The sequence below is a fragment of the Tribolium castaneum genome, chromosome 4 (genome assembly GCF_031307605.1).
Source record: "Tribolium castaneum strain GA2 chromosome 4, icTriCast1.1, whole genome shotgun sequence".
Classification (NCBI taxonomy): Eukaryota; Metazoa; Arthropoda; class Insecta; order Coleoptera; family Tenebrionidae; genus Tribolium; species Tribolium castaneum.
The window spans coordinates 7,094,640-7,116,168 of record NC_087397.1 but is presented as its reverse complement, the minus strand read 5'-3'; the positions used below and the strand labels follow the sequence as shown (position 1 = coordinate 7,116,168).

Here is a 21,529-nt window from a genome sequence, read left to right as displayed (position 1 = left end):
ATTGGGGTGCAAATCGTGATAATTGAATCACATGGAAATCGAGTCACGGCGTAATGCGGAACCGTTTGTCCGTTGAAAATTGATCCTTAAACATCTCCCGCATAACGCTTAAGAGCTGTTAAGAAAACATTTGCTCCCATTGATTTTACGATCATTTTTACTGGTCGTAAAAATCTAAGTTATGGCTTGTTTATGTTTACTACTGTTTAGTGGTAATAAATGTAGGATTTAGTTACAATGCACCCAGACCTATGCCAACCTAGAGGCAGTTACTCGCCGGTCTCATTCGCATCAATGTCGGCTTTATTGACGCGTTTGATGGTCTGTTTATTATTCCACCTTGTAAATTGAATCAAATTATTATTTTACGGCCTTTTTATTATTGTATATGTTGATGTTAATTCGGCGCTAAATTCACAAACGCTACTTGCATAATGCGACGGCATTTCTCGGATTCCTCCACCGAATAAATTCGGACAAAAGAGGTTTTGTGGAATTTTCGCCAAAACCGAAGCAATTCGCAGTAAATTGTGATTTTTTCTAAATTAGCCCAGCACGATTTAATCCAATTTTCCGCGATAACAATCAGATAATAAAATGGTAAGCCACGCACTACCTTAACCCGGAGCTTAAAAAATGGGTTTAATAAACCATCATTTGGAGTAATTACTCGGTGTTTTCGAGATGTTCACGAAAATGCTAAATTAGTATGCATAGAACCCACTTGCCGTCTTTATAATTTTCATAATGCCTGGTAGATGCTCTGTGTTTTAAAATATGGAACGTTATTAAGTTAACCACAGCTCGCGGTGCGTAATCACTTTTCACTTTTGCGTTCAAGTGAGCAAAAAATATTGTTATTAATACTCCCCACAATCGGAGCGTTTCGGGTCGAAATAGATAATAATAATCCACGAAATGAAAACGACGCCCTTTGCGCTTCGGCACAGGTTTATAAAGCGCTATTCTGGTCTATAAACGGAACATAACATGGAGCAGAGCGCACTAAAATGGCGCCCAACCGGTCCCTTGCGGCTCGACACCCTTTCGATTTCGGTGGCTCGTTTCCACGACTGTTCCTACGCCCAAGATGACCATTCCGGTTACTTTTTACGCGAACGAAGGAATTTTTACAATCACGAACCTAATTGACTCGATTATTTATACGCGGAGGCGGAAAGTCGGCTCAAAATGTGAGAAATCGCGAGCCTAGGAATGGAAATGAGGGGCCCCGAGCCATTCCGGCTCTGTTTTATTGAGTAATTAATTGGCGATTGAATATGTTGCTTGATTTCTTACTTAACCGCACAAAAATGGAAATTAGGGAAATTGATGAGATGACGTGTTATTTGCTAGATGTATTCAGCAGTGGCGTCAGGAAACCTCAAGTGGGAGCCATTCAATGAAATTGAACAGAATTCGGGATCATTTTTAAAAGTAGCTATAAAATTATTATGATTTGGACTAAATTTAAAATTGGGAAAAAACAGGATTACAATTTTTGTGGCCACACCGGGTGATAACATTTTGAATGCCCATCGTATGTTGTTCATAAAAATAATAATTACCTACAAATTCCTATTAATTAAACACAGAAAATTGCCATTGGCCGCCAATTTGATCTCGATTAAAACATTTAAGGTAAAAAAGGTAACCATTTTCTTTATTTAAACGTGACAGAAATACCTACAGTTTACGAGAAAATTTAGATTTTGTAGATTTTATTATTTCAATTGTTTTCTGTTCTGAGAATTATTTGTTTCTGTTTTGATTATTTTTGTGTTTTTTTACTTTAAAAAAATATATACCACCCACTGGAAAGTTTAAATCCGGATTTCTATGTTTCTAAAATTCAAGTTTTTGTATTTTACGAAATAAAGATTACATGCTGATATTTGTAATTTTTTTTCCTTGAGTGTGTAGATTTCTATAGAGCTGCAGGATCCTATGATGATGCTAGAACTGTTATTTTTTACTATTTAATTTTTTATGATCCTAAAATAATCATAAAATCACCGAAATCAATAAAACTTTTTTACGTTACAACTTTAGGTTTTATTTTCTGCTCCAGATTCTTAAATTTCACACCTTGTTCCTCAAAAATACTTAGCTTAATTTTCGTAAAACCGCACTTAAATATGCTTTTTATTCTAAATTTCTTTACAACCCTTCAAGTTGTAAAAAGTACAGTAAAAACCTATTGGTTCGATTTTTTAATGTTTCATTTCATTTATTTCGAATTTTAGTTTTTGCGAGATTTTTAGTGTTTTTCGGTACCCAGTACATTTATATATCTTCTTCAAAAAAGATCATTATTCTCGGTTTAATAGTTTTCGAGCAAATTTGCAATTGCAAAAATAGTTAAATAAAAAATATAACTACCAAAATTATTGTACGAATTTCTAGAATTCAGTATTTTGAGTCCAAATTGTTATTGTATTACCTACTTATCTTTTTTTTACTGATGCAGTTGATCTCTGATTTTAATTTTATAGGTTTTCTTTGATTTTATAATCATCATTACAGTTCAGATTTTTTTATATTTAGACCTATGTAGACTTTATGTAGACTTAAACATTATAAAACTGTGTTTTTAGGTTTTTTAAACATGAATTACACACTTGTAATCCGTATTTTTATTTTAAAACTTTGAAATTCTCTACCTAATCTAAATTTCTGGTATGTAGTTTATAAAATTTATTTTTCAATATTGAGCAAACATAGGTGTCATCAGCTTCATCTGGAAATGTCTTCCTGTTGTTTCTTTACGAAAAAATGTTAAAATACGAGGTCTATTTTTATTTTTCCAGCAACTGCACTTAAAATTATTCACTTTTAAACATTAATTTTGTAGATAATTTGTTAATGTGCTATAAAATTCAAAAATGTTTAAAACCAAAAATAATAAATTTTTGGTTATTTTTGATGAGGTGTCTAAGGTGCGGACAAGTGTAATATTTAGTTTTCATGTCATAAACAAACTGAGACATAAAATGGGACCATTTATTGACACAAAATTTATTGACAGTAAACTGATTTAAAAACCAAATGAAGTAAAAATTTTTATTACTTTAGTAATTATTCTTTTGGTGTTTTGTTTTCATTTTGTATTTTTATTTTTATTATTATTATTTTTTACATTTTTTTAGTAGTATTTAGGACACATACGAGGATAAATTGAAAAGTCTCCGGCCTAGCCTAGATAGGATGCAAATTTGGCAGATTTTATTATGGCATTATATTCTTTCATGTTTTATTAGTCGTGCCTTGGAATATCAAAAACATCGGTCAAATAATAATTATTTGACAGTTGTTTGAATTCGATGTAGTTTGGTGTTTGTACGCAATGGAGCAAACTGAGATTCGTGCAGTGATCAAATATTTTTTTATTAAAGGGCTATCCTCAAAGGATATAAAATCTGAACTGGACAATACATTGCGCGACTCTTCTCCTTCTTACACGACAATTAAAACTTGGGTCGCGGACTTTAAACGTGGTCGTAAAAGCACGGAAGATGCACCACGTTCAGGACGACCAAAAACCGCTACGTGCAAAGAAATTGTAGAAAAAGTCCATAAAATTGTCTTGAATGATCGCCGGTCAAAATTGGTAGAGATAGCAGAAGCTGTGGGCATTTCAACGGAGCGGGTACATTACATCCTAACTGAAGTGTTGGATATGAGAAAGTTATCTGCGCGATGGGTGCCGCGACTGCTCACACCAGAGCAAAAATTGATTAGAAAAATGATTTCTGAGGAGTGTTTGGCCCGCTTACAACACAATCCGGTGGATTTTTTACGAAGATTTATAACTGTAGATGAGACGTGGATTCACCATTATTCACCCGAAACCAAACAGCAGTCTAAACAATGGACTGCAAAGGGGGAACCCGTTCCGAAGAAAGCGAAAACACTTCGGTCGGCCGGAAAAGTCAGTATTGGGATGCTAAGGGTATTCTTTTCATAGATTATTTGGAAAAAGGAAAAACAATCAACGGCCCATATTATGCTTCCCTGCTGGACCAGCTAAAACAAAAAATCCAAGAAAAACGCCCTAGCTAGGCCGGAGACTTTTCAATTTATCCTCGTATATCTACCTTTCTTTTAGTACTATTTAAAAATTATATTATTTGCTTGTTTAATATTATATATATATATATATATATATATATATATATATATATGTTTTTTTTGTATTTGTTCTAGTTTTGGTTTATTTTAGTGTAGGTACAGTTATTGTTTTTTACTTTGATATCTCGTCGAAAAAAAATTTTTTAGACTATTTTATTTGTGAAACAAAGTATTAAAATAGTTAAGTATGATCTTTATTGACAATTATTTGAAAAAAAGGATTATAATTATAGTACAGCCAAAACTAAATCACTTTACATGAGAGGGGTAACCCTAAATTAATTAAGTAGAATCATGAATAAATATTCCGCCTCTAATTTTAACTTCATTAAGTGTGTAAGTGTATTTAAATTATATTCACCGATTTATTTAAACCACCTGAGGTCATTTTAACACGCTATAGTAAAATCTTGAGTATAATAAATTCTCTTATGATAAAATTGAAAAATTATCGCGAAAAATCAACGCGTTATCTTTGCGCTCCCTTTAACACGGTTTTAATTATTGCCTGAAAATAATCAGATAAGGTGTAATAAATTAAACGCAGGAGATCAAGTGTTGGGGGTTTAGAGGAAGTGCTATTCACGCATTTTCACCGAAAGGATATAAATTCAGTAAGTGAGGCCAAGGATAGGTTTATTGTTTATCGAAAGCGTACCTACTGAAGTATTTACAGCCAATAAAAATAAGGAAAATTTATCGTAGCCTCAAATGCTTAGAATCCATAATTATTTAGCGCTTCTGTGAAATAATTGCACAGATTTGTGTTTGTAAAGCGTAGATAAAGCTCCCAAGTCATGTATAAAACATCGCAAAAGTTGGAGGGAAGATCCAAGTCTAAATTGCATGAATTACTAGCAAGATTACCTCTTTTGCAAGTCTTATGAGCGCCAAAAACGGCGAATAAATAATTTTTACGGTTCATCTGATTTCGGCCATTTCCCCAACGCCCTAATACGTGAAAATTGCATAAGGTTGAAATCGAAACAAACACAACGTTTCTACTTCTCAAAGTCTATCGTTTCATGCACGTCGCCATGTTGTAATAACAAACACTACAAACCCTACTCAGCTTCTACGTTTTCCAAAACGGCACTTACCAAAAAACAAAACAAAAAAAACTCGCCTCAAAAACGAAACTAGCTAAAATCGCATTCTAGCAAAATAAATCTAGATTTTCTTTACTGCACGGGATCGGGTAGGGGAAAGCATTCAATATGGCCGCCGCAGCCACGCATCTTTCAGTTGTTTCCGATCGAAATGAGGTGATTCCACAAATTCCCACACTTTTTCGCGATTTTTTTCCAACGAAATTCTATCTTACGGAAAGAGATTTGACCTAGTGCCAGCAACGAGCGATTTCGGTGAGTTTTTAACACAGTTTTATTTGGGAATTGCTGGCGGTGATGGGCCCGGTGCGAGGCTAGACCAAGCCACGCCTCCTCGGCATGTTTTCATTCTGACAAAAGACAGGCGGCGGCCATTAAACCGACCGAAATGCATTCTGGGAAGTAAGAATGGAAGGCGCTTTAGGGAATTCGATTATTGCTCAAATTATTTAAAATAACACTTTGTTGCTTAATTAATTTCAATAACTGCGTGTAAACCGGAGAGATAATTTCGCCTTAACGTAATGTTAATAATTAATACGTCGTAAATTGTAATTACGGTAATTATAGCAAGTTGTAATGATAAGGGTTGCCACTTTAGATATTTTAAACGCACTAAAGACGTGTTTTAATTGCAATTTATTTTAGTATTTACTCCACAATAAGTGCAGGCGCTTCATAAATTAAGTAAGCGCTGAGATAATTAAATCTGGCCGTATTTAAGGAATTTGCATTCATTGAGGCCATTTGTAAACTAAAAGACTTGCTTTATAACTTTGTCTAATTTTTTTGTATTTTTTTTTTAGTAAAGTGTTGGTTTATAGAAAACGACAAATTAATTGATCACGTGTCCAAATTAAACCAGTCCGAGTCGAGAATTAATTTTTATTTACATTCTGTAAAAAATGTTGTGAAATTTGTACAGACAATTATTAATTTTTTGGTTGTTTGGCTAATTAAACTAATTTCGATTAAGTTGTTATCTAATAATTATACTTTTTTAAATTAATCAAGAATTAAAATTTAATTTCCATTAAATATCTTATAAATCGGTAGTTCACTTTGCAAATTAAACTCTCATCTAGTTAACTTTTAATTGTTTATGTAAAATTCATTTTTAAAAATTTCGTAAAAATACAACTAATCTGTCCAAAAAACTTTTATTATCGAAGCTTATTTCCAAATTGGAGACTTTTTAATAAGTAAACACAACAACGTAAAAATAACATAAAGGAAGAAACGTTGATATTAGGTGGCAAAAATGTTACTTTTGTCGTTGAATCAACGCAAAAATGTTCACGGAAATAACATTATTTGCAAAGTTAGACATTCACGTTTTTTTAGTAGGCAATTTTTTAAACGAGGTTGTAACGCTAGAATACAACGTAAAATTATAGAAAATACAAAACCAATAGTCAACGTCAACATGCAACATTAAAAAAAACTGTTTTTATTCAGAAAGTTTTTTTAATTGATTTTTCTGATTTTTTATATCAGTTTTTATATTTTATAATAATTGTCAAAAATAGATACAAGAGCAGTTATTGCTATAATAGTTATTTTCTATATATTTTACGTTTTTTATACAATTGGTTTTGTTTCACGACATTTTATAACGTTCGATTATAAGTTTAACATTAGACAGTGCCATAAAAACTAATTTTATTCTTTTTAAACATTAATTATACGTTTAAAACAAACGTTCGTAAATACAATTATTAATCACGTTAAAGTTCTTTTACGTGTTTTACGTAAATACAACTTTAAGTTAAAACGTTTTTTAAACGTTGAAAATTGGTAAAAAAAGAAAGCTGGTTTTAAACTATTACGTAACATAAACGTTGAAAGAAAACGTAATAATACAACTAAATAACAACGTTGTGAATTTCAACGTATATCGTTATATCAACCCTTGTAACGTTAAAAAAACGTTAATTTTACGTCTGTATGCTTACTGGCCAGGTCTATAAAGCGTCTTTTCACAGGCGACTAGATGGAAATCATTCTTTCACACCTATACTTAATACGTACTTATTAAAAAATAATAAAAGGCAATAAATGTTTACATAGCAAAAAAAAAGAAAAAAAATATACCTAAATTAAAAATATTCCCTACACGCGGGCATGAGGAGGCAAAGTCTAGTTTCAACTTAACCTCTCAAAAATTATAGTATAATTATTAATAAATAAGTAGATGTAGGTAAGCTAAAATAATAAAATAAAAATAAAAAAATAATTGGCCAAGTAATAATTAATTGTGTAAAAATAAATTCTTAAATTTTCACGTAACTGTAAGCACTGAAATTTATTATTTAGCTGAAAATCTGGATAGTCTACGAAGACTTTTCATGATTCTGTGTTAGTTTCAATTTTTAATTTGCACATTTCTTTCTCATTCATTTCTTTCGTAAATACTGTGCGAATTAAACTAATATTTAATTGGTTTATTTTTGTCCAAAATAATTTTATTGCGCCTTTTTGTAAAAAAATGTTCGCTTTGAGCTTCTCAGCGTGGGCTTTTTGCGGTTAGAGCGCATCTCTCTGAAATTTCGTGCTAATTGACTAGAATCCCGTATGAAAAAGCGCAGGTTATTATATGGGAAATTAATATACGACGTGGTGCGACGTGACCAGTTTGAATAAGCTTTGATTTCGCCGCTGAAAATAGCCGAAGCAGAGTAGCAAGTTTTTCAGTGCAACCTTCAGACGGAAGCCCTTGTATAGGAGCATTGTTTGTTTAGCTTTTCACGAACTGAAACAGTGTAATCTTTATTCAGTGCTTTGTGTTTATTTGCTTTGGAAATAAACCGGTAGCAATGCGGTGCGATGCTTATCGGCAAATTAATTTTTGATTTATGCGTTTGAATTGTTAACTAATTATATTTGTAGTTAAATAAATAATTATGCGTGCGCGCGATAACGAACTGCAATAAAATTTAGTCACCCACACCCAAAAATGCGGTAATTTGTTGGTCAATTGGTTGTCACTTTGGACGTTTTAAAACGTCTCTCCCCTATACACATCGCGTCTTATTGGCCGTAAAAGTGGCATAAAAAGACAATAATTGTTTACGTGCCATAGTGCCAAATCAGACATCTGCACGAAGCAAGTCTTTAACAGCCATAAGAACCTCTCGACCTTAGAGGAACTTTACGGCTAATAAAAAGCCGCTTTACGACATTTTAACGCGCCGTTACCACTTTTACTAACTACTAACAAGCCTCATTACGATACTGCGATGGGTGCTTTACGTAGTAGATATTATACCCACCCTATAGGTACGATTTATCCCCAGCTGCATAAAGAGCCTTTCGGAAACGCGACTCGAACACTTTAACCAAATTACGATTTTATCAAAATCACTTTTGCCCAACTTAAAATCGTTTCCCGTCCGAGACAAATCGTTCGTTTAATAAATTGAATAATATCTCTGTTTATATTAAATCCATATTTTTCAATTGGCTTGATAATTGCTGGGTCATGACCTTTGCTTTGTTTTCGTCACGACTGACATTTCTACGAACGTCGGCCATAAATATTCATAATGAGTGAATCCACCTCTGTATAAATTTCCTTAAAAAAGTCGTTTTATTTTATTTATTTATTTTTATTAATTAGCCATCAAATCAGCGTGTTAGCCACTTTAGATGCAAATTTGGTAAATGGATACGTCAATAATTTAAGAGTTAGGTTTCCCAACAATTTCTTAATAAGTTACCGGAGTTGTTGAAATAATCCGGTGCTAAGGTGAAAGTGCGCTTTAATAATAAGTAAGTTCTTTAGGGCGAGTAAACACATAACTGGAGCTTATTTCGTAACCTTATCGCAAGTAGAAACATTTGTGCCTCATTTTACAAGCCGTTCCGTGCAGCAACGACTTCTTATAGACCATAAAACTCCCATCGTATTGATTGTAAATGTTTTCGGAATATGGTAACTGCGCTTTTGCCACTTAGTTCCGCTACTGGCTGCTAGAGTGCGTCCGCTCGAAGCTCTCCGGATTTTAACCGGACGACCTTCATTCCGGATTTTTCTTGCAGGTAGAGCTGCAGCATCCAACCGAGGCAAAAACTATCTCGTTAGCTTTACAATGGTATAATTAACTTAAGATGAAAATTGCAATGGTGCACTTCCAGAGCGTTTAGGGGGAAATTAGCCTGATGGAAAGCGGAATGATGGCGCTGGGACGAGATGGGTTATTATCTGATAAGAGACGAGGATTACACGGATAAAAGTAATTGCTCAAGAGCCGCCAATCATTTTTCTAATCTGGGATCGAGTAAATAACACCTTTAACACCTAATTCTGTCTTCTAATCAAAATTCGTGCGTTTAGAATCTGTTTTACATAATAATTATAATAATTAGGGCACGGTTTGATAATCTCAGGCAAAATTAGGATTTGTTGCGAGATCACTCACACAAATAAATGGGTCCAACTTTGACCATATAATAAACTATTCTTATGGCTGTAATAACTCATCATTATCTTGGTTAAGGAAGGACAACAAACATAGGATAAGCCTCCGAAAGAACGTTAGTTATGGGTCCAGCTTCTCGAACGAAGTTTTATCAAAATACTAGTCATTTAATTAATTAATCGGTTTTCAAATTTTTCACCTAACGCATCAATTCTGAAGTGTGAACTGTCTAAGGACTTTAACGATTTGCGGTGGTAATAAATTTTTCGCTAGGTAAATAGACTTTGTCAGTGAAAGACGTCGTGGCCGCCATTTTGCACACAATGACAAAGCTTGAAAGCTCCGTTTTCTCTATTAAAAAGTCTTGGCATTTGAAATAAATATTTCAGCGGCACGTGTGCGTTGAAATAAATTTCGTTTTTGAAAACCATCCACATAACTGTTTATGTAATGGCTCCATTATTATTCACAAGGTTTATAGTTGATTAAGTTAGCAATGTAATTCTGTGGGACGTGTTTTACATCAATATTTTATCTATTTTATCTGTATACTTGCGTAAACAAAACATGTTTCTCCTTACCTATATCTTGGCGAATAATCGTAATAATTCCGGAAGCCGTCCGCTGATCGTTTATTTGAAGAATCTGTGTTGTATAGTCACTTAAAAATAAATAAATCTCGGAATGAGAACCATGCCGAAACATAAAATTAATTATAATTGTTTATGGCGTTCTAATGTTATGTAGATTGGTTTTATTGCAACATAAAATTAGTACTTAAGCAGGAAAAAGTATCAAATTATAAAATTATCACTCAGGAATGACTTATCTTTGGTATAAAACACGTAGAACAAACCTACCGGCTATTATAGTAGCTATTATGTGCTCGTAAAAATACAATAAACTTTCGTTCGGCCAAATTCATCCTTATGTCGAGAAGTGTTTGGAAAGTGTCAAGTTCGGCACTTTCAATATGCAAGGAGGTAAGACAGCAATAAAAGTTGATTTTATTACGATTTGAGTGATCGTAAATGTCACCTACGACCATGGCAAAATTATGACACCGCCACTCCATAAAGTGCCAGGAGCGTGCCAATGCCGTAAAATTTTTACTACTGGTTTGTGTAAACTGTAATAATCTGGCCTTTTTCCGTCCCCGCCCTCGGAACCTCAACCATTCAGTAACGACAAGAGGATAAGAGCAAAAGGGATTTATTTAAACACCCGGACGGGCTTTTTCCTATTTTGTTATTGACGACTCATTGTAGTATATACTACCTATTATCAGGATAACATTAAATTATTATTGGTTGTTAATAATTTTACTGTTTACTGAATAGAAATTTATTACATTATTATTTGTTTTTATTTGTTTGAAGAAAATATTTATACATACCTAGATCCTAGATCTACTATTGTTGGGAGATTTTTGTAGTTAGAATAATTCCAGTAGAGACACTTCTATAATTTTTTTGAACTAATTAATCCGTTTGGAATGGGGTACGAGTATTTTTCGATGAGATTTGATTTGGATTAGGTATGTGCACGAAGAAAAAACGGTCCAAAATAATTTAGTTTTATTAGTTTGAATGTTTTTCGGGCAGTAAAATTTACAAAAGCACATTCATTCAAATGCAATTTAAGTTTATTGTATTTTGGGAACACAGAAAAGTAGGTACATTAAGGTAGTATATTAAAACCCTTACTCGAAAATGAGCAACAATTAACTTTAGCTTTGGTTTTTATACCGACATGGTACAGTGTAAGATGAAGTCAAAAAAGCGAGAATGTTTTAATAGGTACCTGAAGCAGTAACAAAGGGCTGAATGCATACCGCTCTTTATACAGCCTAAAAACATTTAAAAAAATGGAGTGTTTCTTTGATTTTAACTTGTTTAGCGGTTGGAGTCTGATTTGTTGCCTAAAAAATCAAGTGCGATGAAAAGTTACAGAACAAGATCTTATCTACCCGTCGTCAATAAATCTTACTGTTTTAGTTGAATATTAATATAAAATTACGTACTGTTTTTAGAAATTGTGAATTTAATTGTTTTAACAAACCAAATAGACATTAAAATTGTGATGCAGAATGCAAAAAAATAATAAATAAAATAAGCTTTCCTTTTTGTACTTTAACGGTGAATATATTGAGGGTTTGGCAGCGGAATCAGAGTATTTTAAATGTAGCGTTTACTTTTCGATGATTTTGTTTATATTGGTGGTGTGATGGTCGTTTTATCTTTTATTGGCAATTGATGTTGCTCGTTTCGGCAAGAGTGTCGTTTTGAAAGGTTGAGCAATTGTCCGAGAGCTGGCGCCACGCGCCTCCCCTCTTCGTCTCGTTGGGGGCCACTTGCGCAATGCTTGAAGGCTGTGACGAATTCAATTGCTATTGGTTCATGTATGATCCCTTCCATTAGAGCGTCTTCGTGTAGAAGCACGTGCTCTAGGGGTTATTACGGCCTTCGCGACCCTTCTGGAGGAAACCTAGCCTTTGGAGAAGCCGGTCAGGCGCTAATTAGGTGCGACCGTGTCCGATCGGCCGACAATACAGGTAGCTGCAATAATGAGCCGCGTGCTCGTCCGGAGTGGGGGGAGAGGGGAGCGATGGGCCGGGATGTGTGGGCCGGAGCAGACTCCGGAGCTCCAGTGGGTTCCCATCCGCGAGCAAAGTAGCCAACGTGTGCATTCCGGAGCGAGCTGCTGTGTGGTGTGCTCGTGCGAGCTCTTATCACCTTATCACTCTCGCTAATAACAATAATAATAATCGTGTGACTGTCATGTCCGGTTCCGGTGTCGAGTGACTTGTGCCGCCCCCAGCATGAACTCTTACTTCGAGCAGAGCGGCTTCTACGGCAGCCACCACCACCAGAGCGGGTCGGTGGCGGGCCACCACCACGAGCAGTCGGCGGCGGCGGCGGCGGCCTACCGCTCCTTCCCGCTGTCGCTCGGCATGTCCCCGTACGCCTCCAGCCAGCACCACCACCACCACCTGCAGGCGCGGCCCCCGCAGGACTCGCCGTACGACGCCTCGGTGGCGGCCGCCTGCAAGCTCTACTCCTCCGAGGGCCAGCAGAACTCCAACTACTCCTCCAACTCGAAGCCGGACTGCTCCAAAGGCAACGCCGACCAGAACGGATACGCCTCGGTGGTGGCGGCGGCCGCGGTCAAGGACGTTTGGCAAAGTGCGACTTCTGGCGGTGGCGCTAATCTCACGAACAGTTTGACGGGGCCGGTCAGGCCGGCGGCATGCACGCCGGACTCCAGGGTTGGCTACGGGTCGGTCGGGCTCGTCGGCGGAGATCCGGCCTCGAGTCCGGGGGCGGCCGCAGGACGGACGGGCAACTCGCTCTCGTGGAATAACCCCTGCAGTATCAACTCGACCTCTTCGCAGCCCGTTGGCACGCAGATACACCAGCAGACCAACCACACGTTTTACCCCTGGATGGCCATTGCAGGTTGGTGATAGGTCTAAGCCTACGGACTCCTGCTGCGGACGCTATTTGCAGGAAACGCGCTAACTCCGGCCGAATCGCACGCCGTTCAAACGTGCACCACACTGTAACATTTCAAAAGCACAAACCAAAAATGTTTCATTCATTGCTGTGACACTAAAAAAATGTCATTTCAAAATACCAAACGTGAAAATAATAGTCGTTTCTAAACACATAGTGCGAATCAAAAGTCAAGAATAAATTTTTTTGGCGGGAGATTTTTTTAAAAATTTCGAGCAAACTGTTTGTTTCCGGGTTTTTATTGTACCTACTTTTTGGACCACCACGGTTCAAGTTACGATTTTATTAACTAGTTATATTTAAAGACAGTATGTTTAGTTACGACTTTTTTTATTTATATCTCCATTAAAAAAATAATAGTTAATAATAATTAATTAAGAAACGAACTTTTTACATAATAAATGTTCTAAATAGTTTTGCCGAAAAACAGATTTTTAGTAAGTTTGTAAACGATTTTTTAACTGAATATCTTTCTAGTCGTCCGGAAAATGATTTATATTAATGATTAAATAAATTATTTATCTGTATCTATTTTTCCTAAATTTCTGGTGGGTATTCTTTGATTCAAAAATAAATTTCTTGGCACAATATGACGAACCGTTTTATTTTATTATTTGTGATTCATCTTCGTCGTCTGCTTCCTCTATTTTCTAAAATTAAAATTTTATATAATTTCAGTCGATAGTAAAGTACGTTAAATTAGTAATTTATTTGGGAATGTTAAAGTTGCCGACGTACAACACCATAAATTTTGTTTATTTTTTCAATGATTTGTCATTCATAATTTGTGCCTTATTTATTGCCGCTGGAACTACTTAATTATCTATTGCAAAATAAAATAAATTTGAATAAACAAAATTTTTTGTGCTAATTGTTGCCCTTTGGCCCGTGCGCGCGATGTCCGCACCTCAAAGTTATGTAAATGTTGAACCTGCAGCGAAGTCAAGTGCGTGTAAAATCAGGGTTGAATTGCCACATCTCTGTCCCTCAGTCGAATTTCTCTGTTCTCGTCCTCGTCGAACAAATCGGGTCCTTGTCAGAGCACGAGGGACGATCAGCTGTTCGCCTATTTGGCCGTCTAGACGCCTTTGAAATGAGCACGTCCTATATTCCCGTAAAAAAATCGTCCGCTTTGACCAAAATAATCCGTGTTTTGAGTTCGGCGTTCGTAATTCTCAAGTCTTGGGTCAATGGAATATAATTTGGTTAAGGTCGTTTCATATTTCGGGAGGACATCGCTAACGAGCCGACAAAAAATTTCGTTCGGTCGTTATTGCGAGACGCTCTATTCATACGCTGGAGAGTAATGAGTTGATGGCGAACTCTAATGTTCAAAGGTATATCTTTTCGAAATTACTACAACGTCGCTGAAGAATTATTGATTGAAGAAGCGGCTGTGGTTTTCACGGGCCGCCGATTGCTTAAATTGTTTTTATTTATAGTTTGATTTATTAGCGCTATTGCCGCCAACGCACGATCTACTACACTTATGTTATCGCGCTATACAGGGAGGACGATTAAAAGCGTGTTCGGAGATGATTCCGACGGATTTTATTTATTAGAGAAACTCGTATGTCAAAGTTCAATCTTCTATAACAACATCATAAATTCGCAAAATTTGCATAAAGCTACAACGTTCTTTTATTTTATTTCATTTTATTAACATAACAGGACGGAAATGGGAAAAGTACCAAAATTTTTCAAATTTTTCCTGACTAAAAAAAATTGGCAACTGTAACATGATCCCATAGTGTTGGGCACGTCACTCAGATGGCGCCCTCATCCACTTTCATAATTTAACCAGAGGGGTCCGTCAGGTACAAGGGGCCGACCCTCGCCTGTTCAAAAAGTGCCATTCAATATGAGCGCTTCCTTATTTTTCGTATAAGACTTTGAGAGCGTTCCACTCTGTATATTTCCTCATTCACATGATAATTCCTTCGTCTACCGCGCCGGAGTCCCGGACTTGTCCCGAATTGTGCCGGACTCAGTCCGGATGAGCGATGACGTATTACCGTGGCCCAGTCAGTTACACCCCCTTTTGTATTTTGCTCGCTACGGACCGCACCAAAAACATTTGCTTGTTTCTTCCACCAAGGTATTAGCGTAGGTCAGGTGTCTCATTCGGGGATGTTTCACTGTTTCTCGTTCGACTGTGACGAAATCGGCACCGATCTGAAACTGATAAACGGCCAAGTGAGAATGATTCATAGGTGGACGAAAATGCACCCGACGGGGGTTGCTTTCGGACGAACGCGCCTTCTTGCCTCCACATGAAACCGCATCGATTTTTGCCGTTTCCGGAAACGGCAGTCAAAAAGGGCTAATTTTAAAGCGTCGTCTTAGTGGGTGTTTGAGGAAAATTAGATTGTTATGCATGAAGTGTTTGTATTTATGGTTGCCATTTCTCTATTTTTAGTTTATTGATCATTATATTTATATGGATATATATTGATATAAATAAACGCTGATTTATGGAAAGTTGTTATTCATTTTTAGCAAAAATGAAACTAAAATTGCATATTGCGTGTGGTTACTACATAAATTTCGTATGTTAATACGAAACTGTATATCGCTTTAGGAGACAAGTTGAAAGTATGTCTTCTTAGACATTGTGATTCATTTTTAATTAATGGACGCAGCTTATTTGTTTTTCTCATTAATTATTATTAGAAACGTAGAAGAAGTTGGTAGCTGGCAATTTTTGCTTTGAAAACTCTAAAACAATTCATTAAATCGTGTAAAAAATGTAAATTTTATTTTAACTAAACCAAGCTTACACCTACTACTGGAATTATAGTCCAGAAACAACTGGCAGTAGTTGATATAAAAGTGTACAGTCACCCGAAATGAAAAAGACGCGTCCATAAAAAACACGCCTACCGTACATTTTTTAATCAGATTTGATCAAAAAACGCTAAGATCCAGAAAATAAATCTAAATTGGTGGCATTTTGACAAAATGGGCTTAAAAATTACAAAAATAAATTGAAACTTTCTCTCCAAGTTGTTTGTTTTTGGGTAAGATTTCGTCAAGAGTAGACTGAAAGATGACAAAATTCGGTCGCAAAAGGAGTTATTTTTTACTTTTTTAAAGCCTTTAAATACGGTTTTTTATTTATTTAGGTAGGTACTTCCAAAATAAACCGAGCCAATAAAACACAAAATCTGAAATTCAATTCATTTATCATTTTGATGCAAAAACATTATTCCGTAAGAATTGTGAAGAATAAAAATAATTGTGGAAGATTTTAATTAATCTTCAATTAATCTTCAAATGAATTTGCAAACAACATTATTTTTTGGGTGTTGACACGTCGCTACTAATTTTAAAATAATTGGTTTATTTGTCATTTGTCCCAACCAACAATTTCCAAAAAAATCCTCAATCATTTCAAAGGATGATAGGTTACGCGTTTTGGACGCGTCATTTTCATTTTGGGTGACTGTACATCAACTTAATTTTTTGTTGTGTTTGTTGAATGTATTTTTCTTTGACGAACTTAAGTGGAAACATCGTAAATAATAAAGGAGCGCCGGTTTCTTTCGAAATATGTTTAGCAGTGTTTAGTTGTTTGTTGTAATTTTTTGTGTGAGTTCGAGTTTCGTTTCGCTAATTCGTGGTCGTTTATCTGTCGATGGATCTCTGGGTTAATAAATTAAGTAATAAAAACTCATCGAATATGTTAACGAAAGCGCGTGGGCCGGAATTTCGTGGGTGAATCCCTCGAGTTTATCTAAACTCGTGTCAAATACCGTATCCGTGTAATTCCGACAAAGCCAGAAGCTGCGAATCGAAGTGGAATAATAAAATTACTGTCCGTAATGGAGCAGGTATCATAACAAAGCTATTACTCCGCCTTTATGGCATAATGCTGAAGAGTTGAATGAAGATAGTACTCATTGAGGTCACGGTGGTCTCTCATGAACTGCAATTATCAAATCTACACAGCAAACACACAAATCTGGCCATAACTTAGCTCTCCGGTCATGAATAACAAGTTGAGAGTGCTCACAGTGGCAACTGCGCCAACTATTTTAATATTTTCGTCTAGTAATTAAGCCATTAATCAATGGTTTTTGTCCGGTGGTGATTTACATCTCGCCATAGAATTTCATCTTCGAGCCTAAATCCCGTATTAATTTTTCTCCTCGTAGAAAACACAGGCCGATAATTATGTTGTGGCATCCAAATAAAGACATTAGGTCGGTTCTAACGGTTGCTAAGACCCATAAATTTTCGTCCGATACCTGAACTGTTTGTCCGAAAAAAGCGAAAACTTCACCGGACGCGAATAATTCGATTATGCCGGATTTATGGCCGATTCTAATTAGTATCGAGGCTAAAGCCCTAGAGCTTTGGAAATTCGTGAACGTAATAATAGGGCAAGGACTCGCTATTATACAAAGCGAGTTTTTAATGGCGACCCTGAAGACTATACTTACAGGGGAGAGCGAATTGTCCGTTAGTCCGGCCGCGTTGGGCCCAAAGTTAACACCGTTTTTTTGTGGTGCAGTGAGTGCAATTTTCGGAAAAATCACTCGATTATTACGGCGGGCATTCGCATACAAATCACCTATTCGTCCGAACGCACCAACTGGCGCATCCGCGTCCGGATTAGTTAATTAGCGGATCGGAAAAACGCGCTGATAAATCATGCCGGTCTTAGGAAACGTACGTCCCGCCGTGATCTATTATGTTTTCCACTCTTTTCTCACGACGCGGAATTATAACCGTCGAAATTATCAGAGGTCTAACACCGAGTTCGTGCCTAACTTGAATTCAGGGACGCTGCTAATAGTCGTTACAAGTGAAGCATGGCGCCGTTTCATTTATACAAACACGGCGAGGTTTAGATATCGGCTATCTGCGCTCTGTTTATATTTTACACATTATTGCCTTCATTATTAGGACAGGGGGAAAAAACCAAGGTGCCGAAAACGCACACAACCCGAATTCAAAACACTTTGTTTGCTGCTTCTAAATCACCACAAAGTACCGACTTGTTATCGCTAACATGTCCAAACTGTAAACTACAAGTGTTTGCGAAAAACTCACGTAAATAATCCTGACTCAAACCGCGCAAGGACGAAATCAAAATTGCAATGTGATATTTGTTTTTTAATTAACTGGCTTTCGTGATGACTTGGGGAATATTTATTGGTTTCGGGCCAAAATTACTGTCCCAAATCAGATTTATAATTGCATTTTTGGCACGGCTTTCGTGGTATTTTATCCAAGTTATGGGTTTAGACACAAGGACCTAGGTCATGGTGATGGGCGCTAATTCTGACAAAATTCACGTGGAGCATTTTTCACTAAAGACAAACTAAAGGTCTTATTTGGTATTGTCGTACTTAGAGAGAATACCCAACAAGCACACAGACGTAAATATAACGATTTTTTTAACTTAACAATGGTTGATACAACCTTATATGTTGAAAATGCAACCGCATGATTACGTTTTCTTTTAACGTTTATGTTACTTAATTTAAAAACCATTTTTAATCTTTTTATTAATTTTTAACGTTTAAAATACGTCTTTACTTAAAGTTGTATTTACCAAAAAAACGTAAAAGAACTTTAACGTTATTAATAAACCTATTTACTAATGTTTGCTTTAAACGTATAATTAACGTTTCAAAAAAACTGAATTTGTAATTGCGTTGCAACATTGTTTAAATAGTTACTTGTTAAAAAAACGTTATTGTTTTACGTTACAAATTACGTTATTTTTGTGGGCATTTTTGCGTTGATTTAACGATAAAAGTAACGTTTTTGCAAACTTATTAACATTTTTTTCATAACGTTAGTGTGCTTACCTATGTAAGATCTTACGAAGTAGCACAGTTATAGAATAATTTTATTAATAGATATTTACTGTAGATATAGGTATTTTTTTGAAAAAATATAGGGATGAGTCAAATATCTTTTTGATAATTATTTTCAACTATTTGAAATTTTACTCACTTGGGATTTTTTTAAATGACAGTCTGCTACGACGATTTTTTTTTTGGTTATAGCTTATCCTCTGAAAATTACTTCTAATTATCCAATAATATTGTTTTTAAAGCAGTGTTTTTTTTAATTATTAAGGTATGTAGTCACATAAAATAAAATCATACATAGAAAATTTTTCTTTTTTAATTATGATAACATTTTCGTCTTTCGTACAATAAACAATTGAAGCAAAAAAAATATTAAATTTATTTCATAATTCTGCTGCTCACTGAATATATGTTACCTAGACTGTTGAAGTAGTACTAAAATTCAGTTTTTTAATCTATACCATTTAAGTCCCACATTTTATTTATTTTTAAAGTCAAAATAATTGTGACATAAGTAAGTCTATTTCTCTATAGGAACATCGCAAACACACATGATCGTAAAAAAATTTCTAAAGGAATTATCTAAGACTTTCTAATATCAGAACTTCAAAAAATCTAAAATTCTTTAATTTCACATTTGACTTTAAAAATCTACTCTCCAAACCTGAAAGTCGGTTAAAAATTTGTTGAATTATTTATTTGTGCCTAATGTGGTGTCATGTTCAGAAAGTCGTCGCAAAATTAGTGTGCAGCTATTCTAACAATTCGAAAAAATGTTTTAATCGTTCTTAAGGAACTGAGCGATAAATTTGGTCTTTTATGGAAGCAATAATTGGCTTATCCTTGAGATACTCTAACCCACAAACGGATAAAAATTTAACGATCTCATAAATACATAAATTAATTCATTAAAAAATTGAATGACAATAAATATGATTAATCGCCAATAAATGTCGTAAATTCTTGACTGGAGTATTTCTCGTGTTGTGGTCATTTTTCCTATTAGAGCAAACGACATAATTACCGTGATAAAACCTATTTAATTTCGCTCTTTTTTTTCTCTCGATAAAGTGCTTGGTGTCCGAGTTCATAACTCGCTCAAAAAATCCATAAACATTTCGGTATAGAGACTTCAGGGATTTGGCCTGTCCGGGTCGGGGGTAAAACGAGGAAGGGGCTCCATTACAGCGCGCGGCGACAGGTCATGAATCAAGGCAGTCAGCTCTGCTCTAGGATGTGTTCCGCCGGTTCTGCTTCTAGTTGAACTGATAGATGTTAACCATAAGAGAGAGCCATAAGCAACATGAGGAATTAATCGAAGCCGTGTTTTTCTCGCCGACATTTATGGCTCGCTTGAAAACAATCAAAATCGATGCAAAAGCCTTTTTAATTCTGACATAGCGCACGGTACTAAACTGGGGCTGAAACGGGCCGAGATAGCGCCTCTAATGTCGGCAGATAATAGACACAAGTGGGGATTTTTATAGACACTGGGACGAAAGTGAAAAGAAAGTCGGGAGAGGACGCAAAATTGCAACAAGACTGCAGCGCAAGCAGTCGCGGATATTTGATATTTTCTGGACGTTTACACGGTGTAGCGAGTAAAACACGTGTGATGTGTCTAAGGGGCCACCTACTTATTATTTTCTGTATTTCATTTACTATACAATTTTTCTCGTAGTATTTTGCGTTCGTTTTCTATTTTAGTCCACGCTAGACTAGTGCCAATTTTTCGTTCGAGCTCACGAGCCAATTTATTAAATCCGAGCTGTTTTTAATTTCAATTTGATGGCGCAGCCGACGTATTATTAATTCTGAATTAACAAATGTAGGCGATGCTTCGATAAACCTCAAAAATTGAGGCTCATACCGTGTAATTTACCTGTCTGCAAGGGAAGAATGGTAGTTTGCGTAACATGCACGGCATGAATGTAAAATAAAATAAAGTCCGTTTATGATGGACGCATTTAATAATTTTCTTAATGCTGGAGGTTAATTTAGTGAATCGGCGAATGTGTTGTCGTGGGCAAACCGCAGGAATTTGTAATTTTATCCCGACATGGACGTGCTCGCGCTGCGATTTTTTACAAATTCGGCTGTGAGAGCGGATTTTTGCGACCACACGGGAGACGTGACTTTAATTGGATTTTAATCGCGCGATTTATTGGCGCGAGATGAAAAGTGCAGTGATATTACAATTAGATCCGATCAGGCCGAGAAATAAGAGGGAATTAAGGCTCGGGAGTGCTTTTTACTTTCTGCCAAGTTTAATGATTCCGCACGAACGATAAATAATTCCGAAACGTTTCATTAAAGTGCTACACTTTCAATTATGTGGCTAAAAATGCGCGATCTACAATTTCGATACAACAGAGATAAATGCATCGACTTCGTGCAAGCAAGCATACGAGTGCAAAACAATCCACCCACCGTTTTAAATCAATAAATAAACGACCTAATGCATTTTTAATAAGGCAAAGTGTTATTAATATAATAGGCATATACACGACCACCAACGTCGCTGG

At 35.8% G+C, this 21,529-nt stretch overlaps 1 protein-coding gene and 1 long non-coding RNA gene across 9 annotated transcripts in view; one reads left to right on the top strand and one right to left on the bottom strand.

Moving 5' to 3' along the window:
* Positions 1-5,311, bottom strand: part of LOC135265862 (uncharacterized) — a 68,540-nt gene extending 63,229 nt beyond the window's left edge. The window contains exon 1 of the long non-coding RNA XR_010333710.1: positions 5,232-5,311. This is a non-coding gene — a long non-coding RNA (uncharacterized LOC135265862). The remainder of the gene's footprint in view (positions 1-5,231) is intronic.
* Positions 5,312-5,355: 44 nt separating this feature from the next.
* The window catches only part of Ubx (ultrabithorax), a 103,839-nt gene continuing 87,665 nt past the window's right edge, over positions 5,356-21,529 (top strand). For 5 of the 8 annotated variants that reach the window (XR_010333649.1, XM_008203015.3, XM_008203013.3 and 2 more), the window contains exons 1-2: positions 5,356-5,495; positions 9,282-13,119. Coding sequence is in view for 7 of the 8 variants with exons in the window: in XM_008203015.3 (XP_008201237.1) it covers positions 12,483-13,119 (637 nt within the window). In the remaining variant the exon portion in view is untranslated. Of the gene's footprint in view, positions 5,496-9,281; positions 13,120-21,529 lie in introns of those variants that run through there. The other 3 variants (XM_064355973.1, XM_064355971.1, NM_001039408.1) reach the window with 3 other exon arrangements.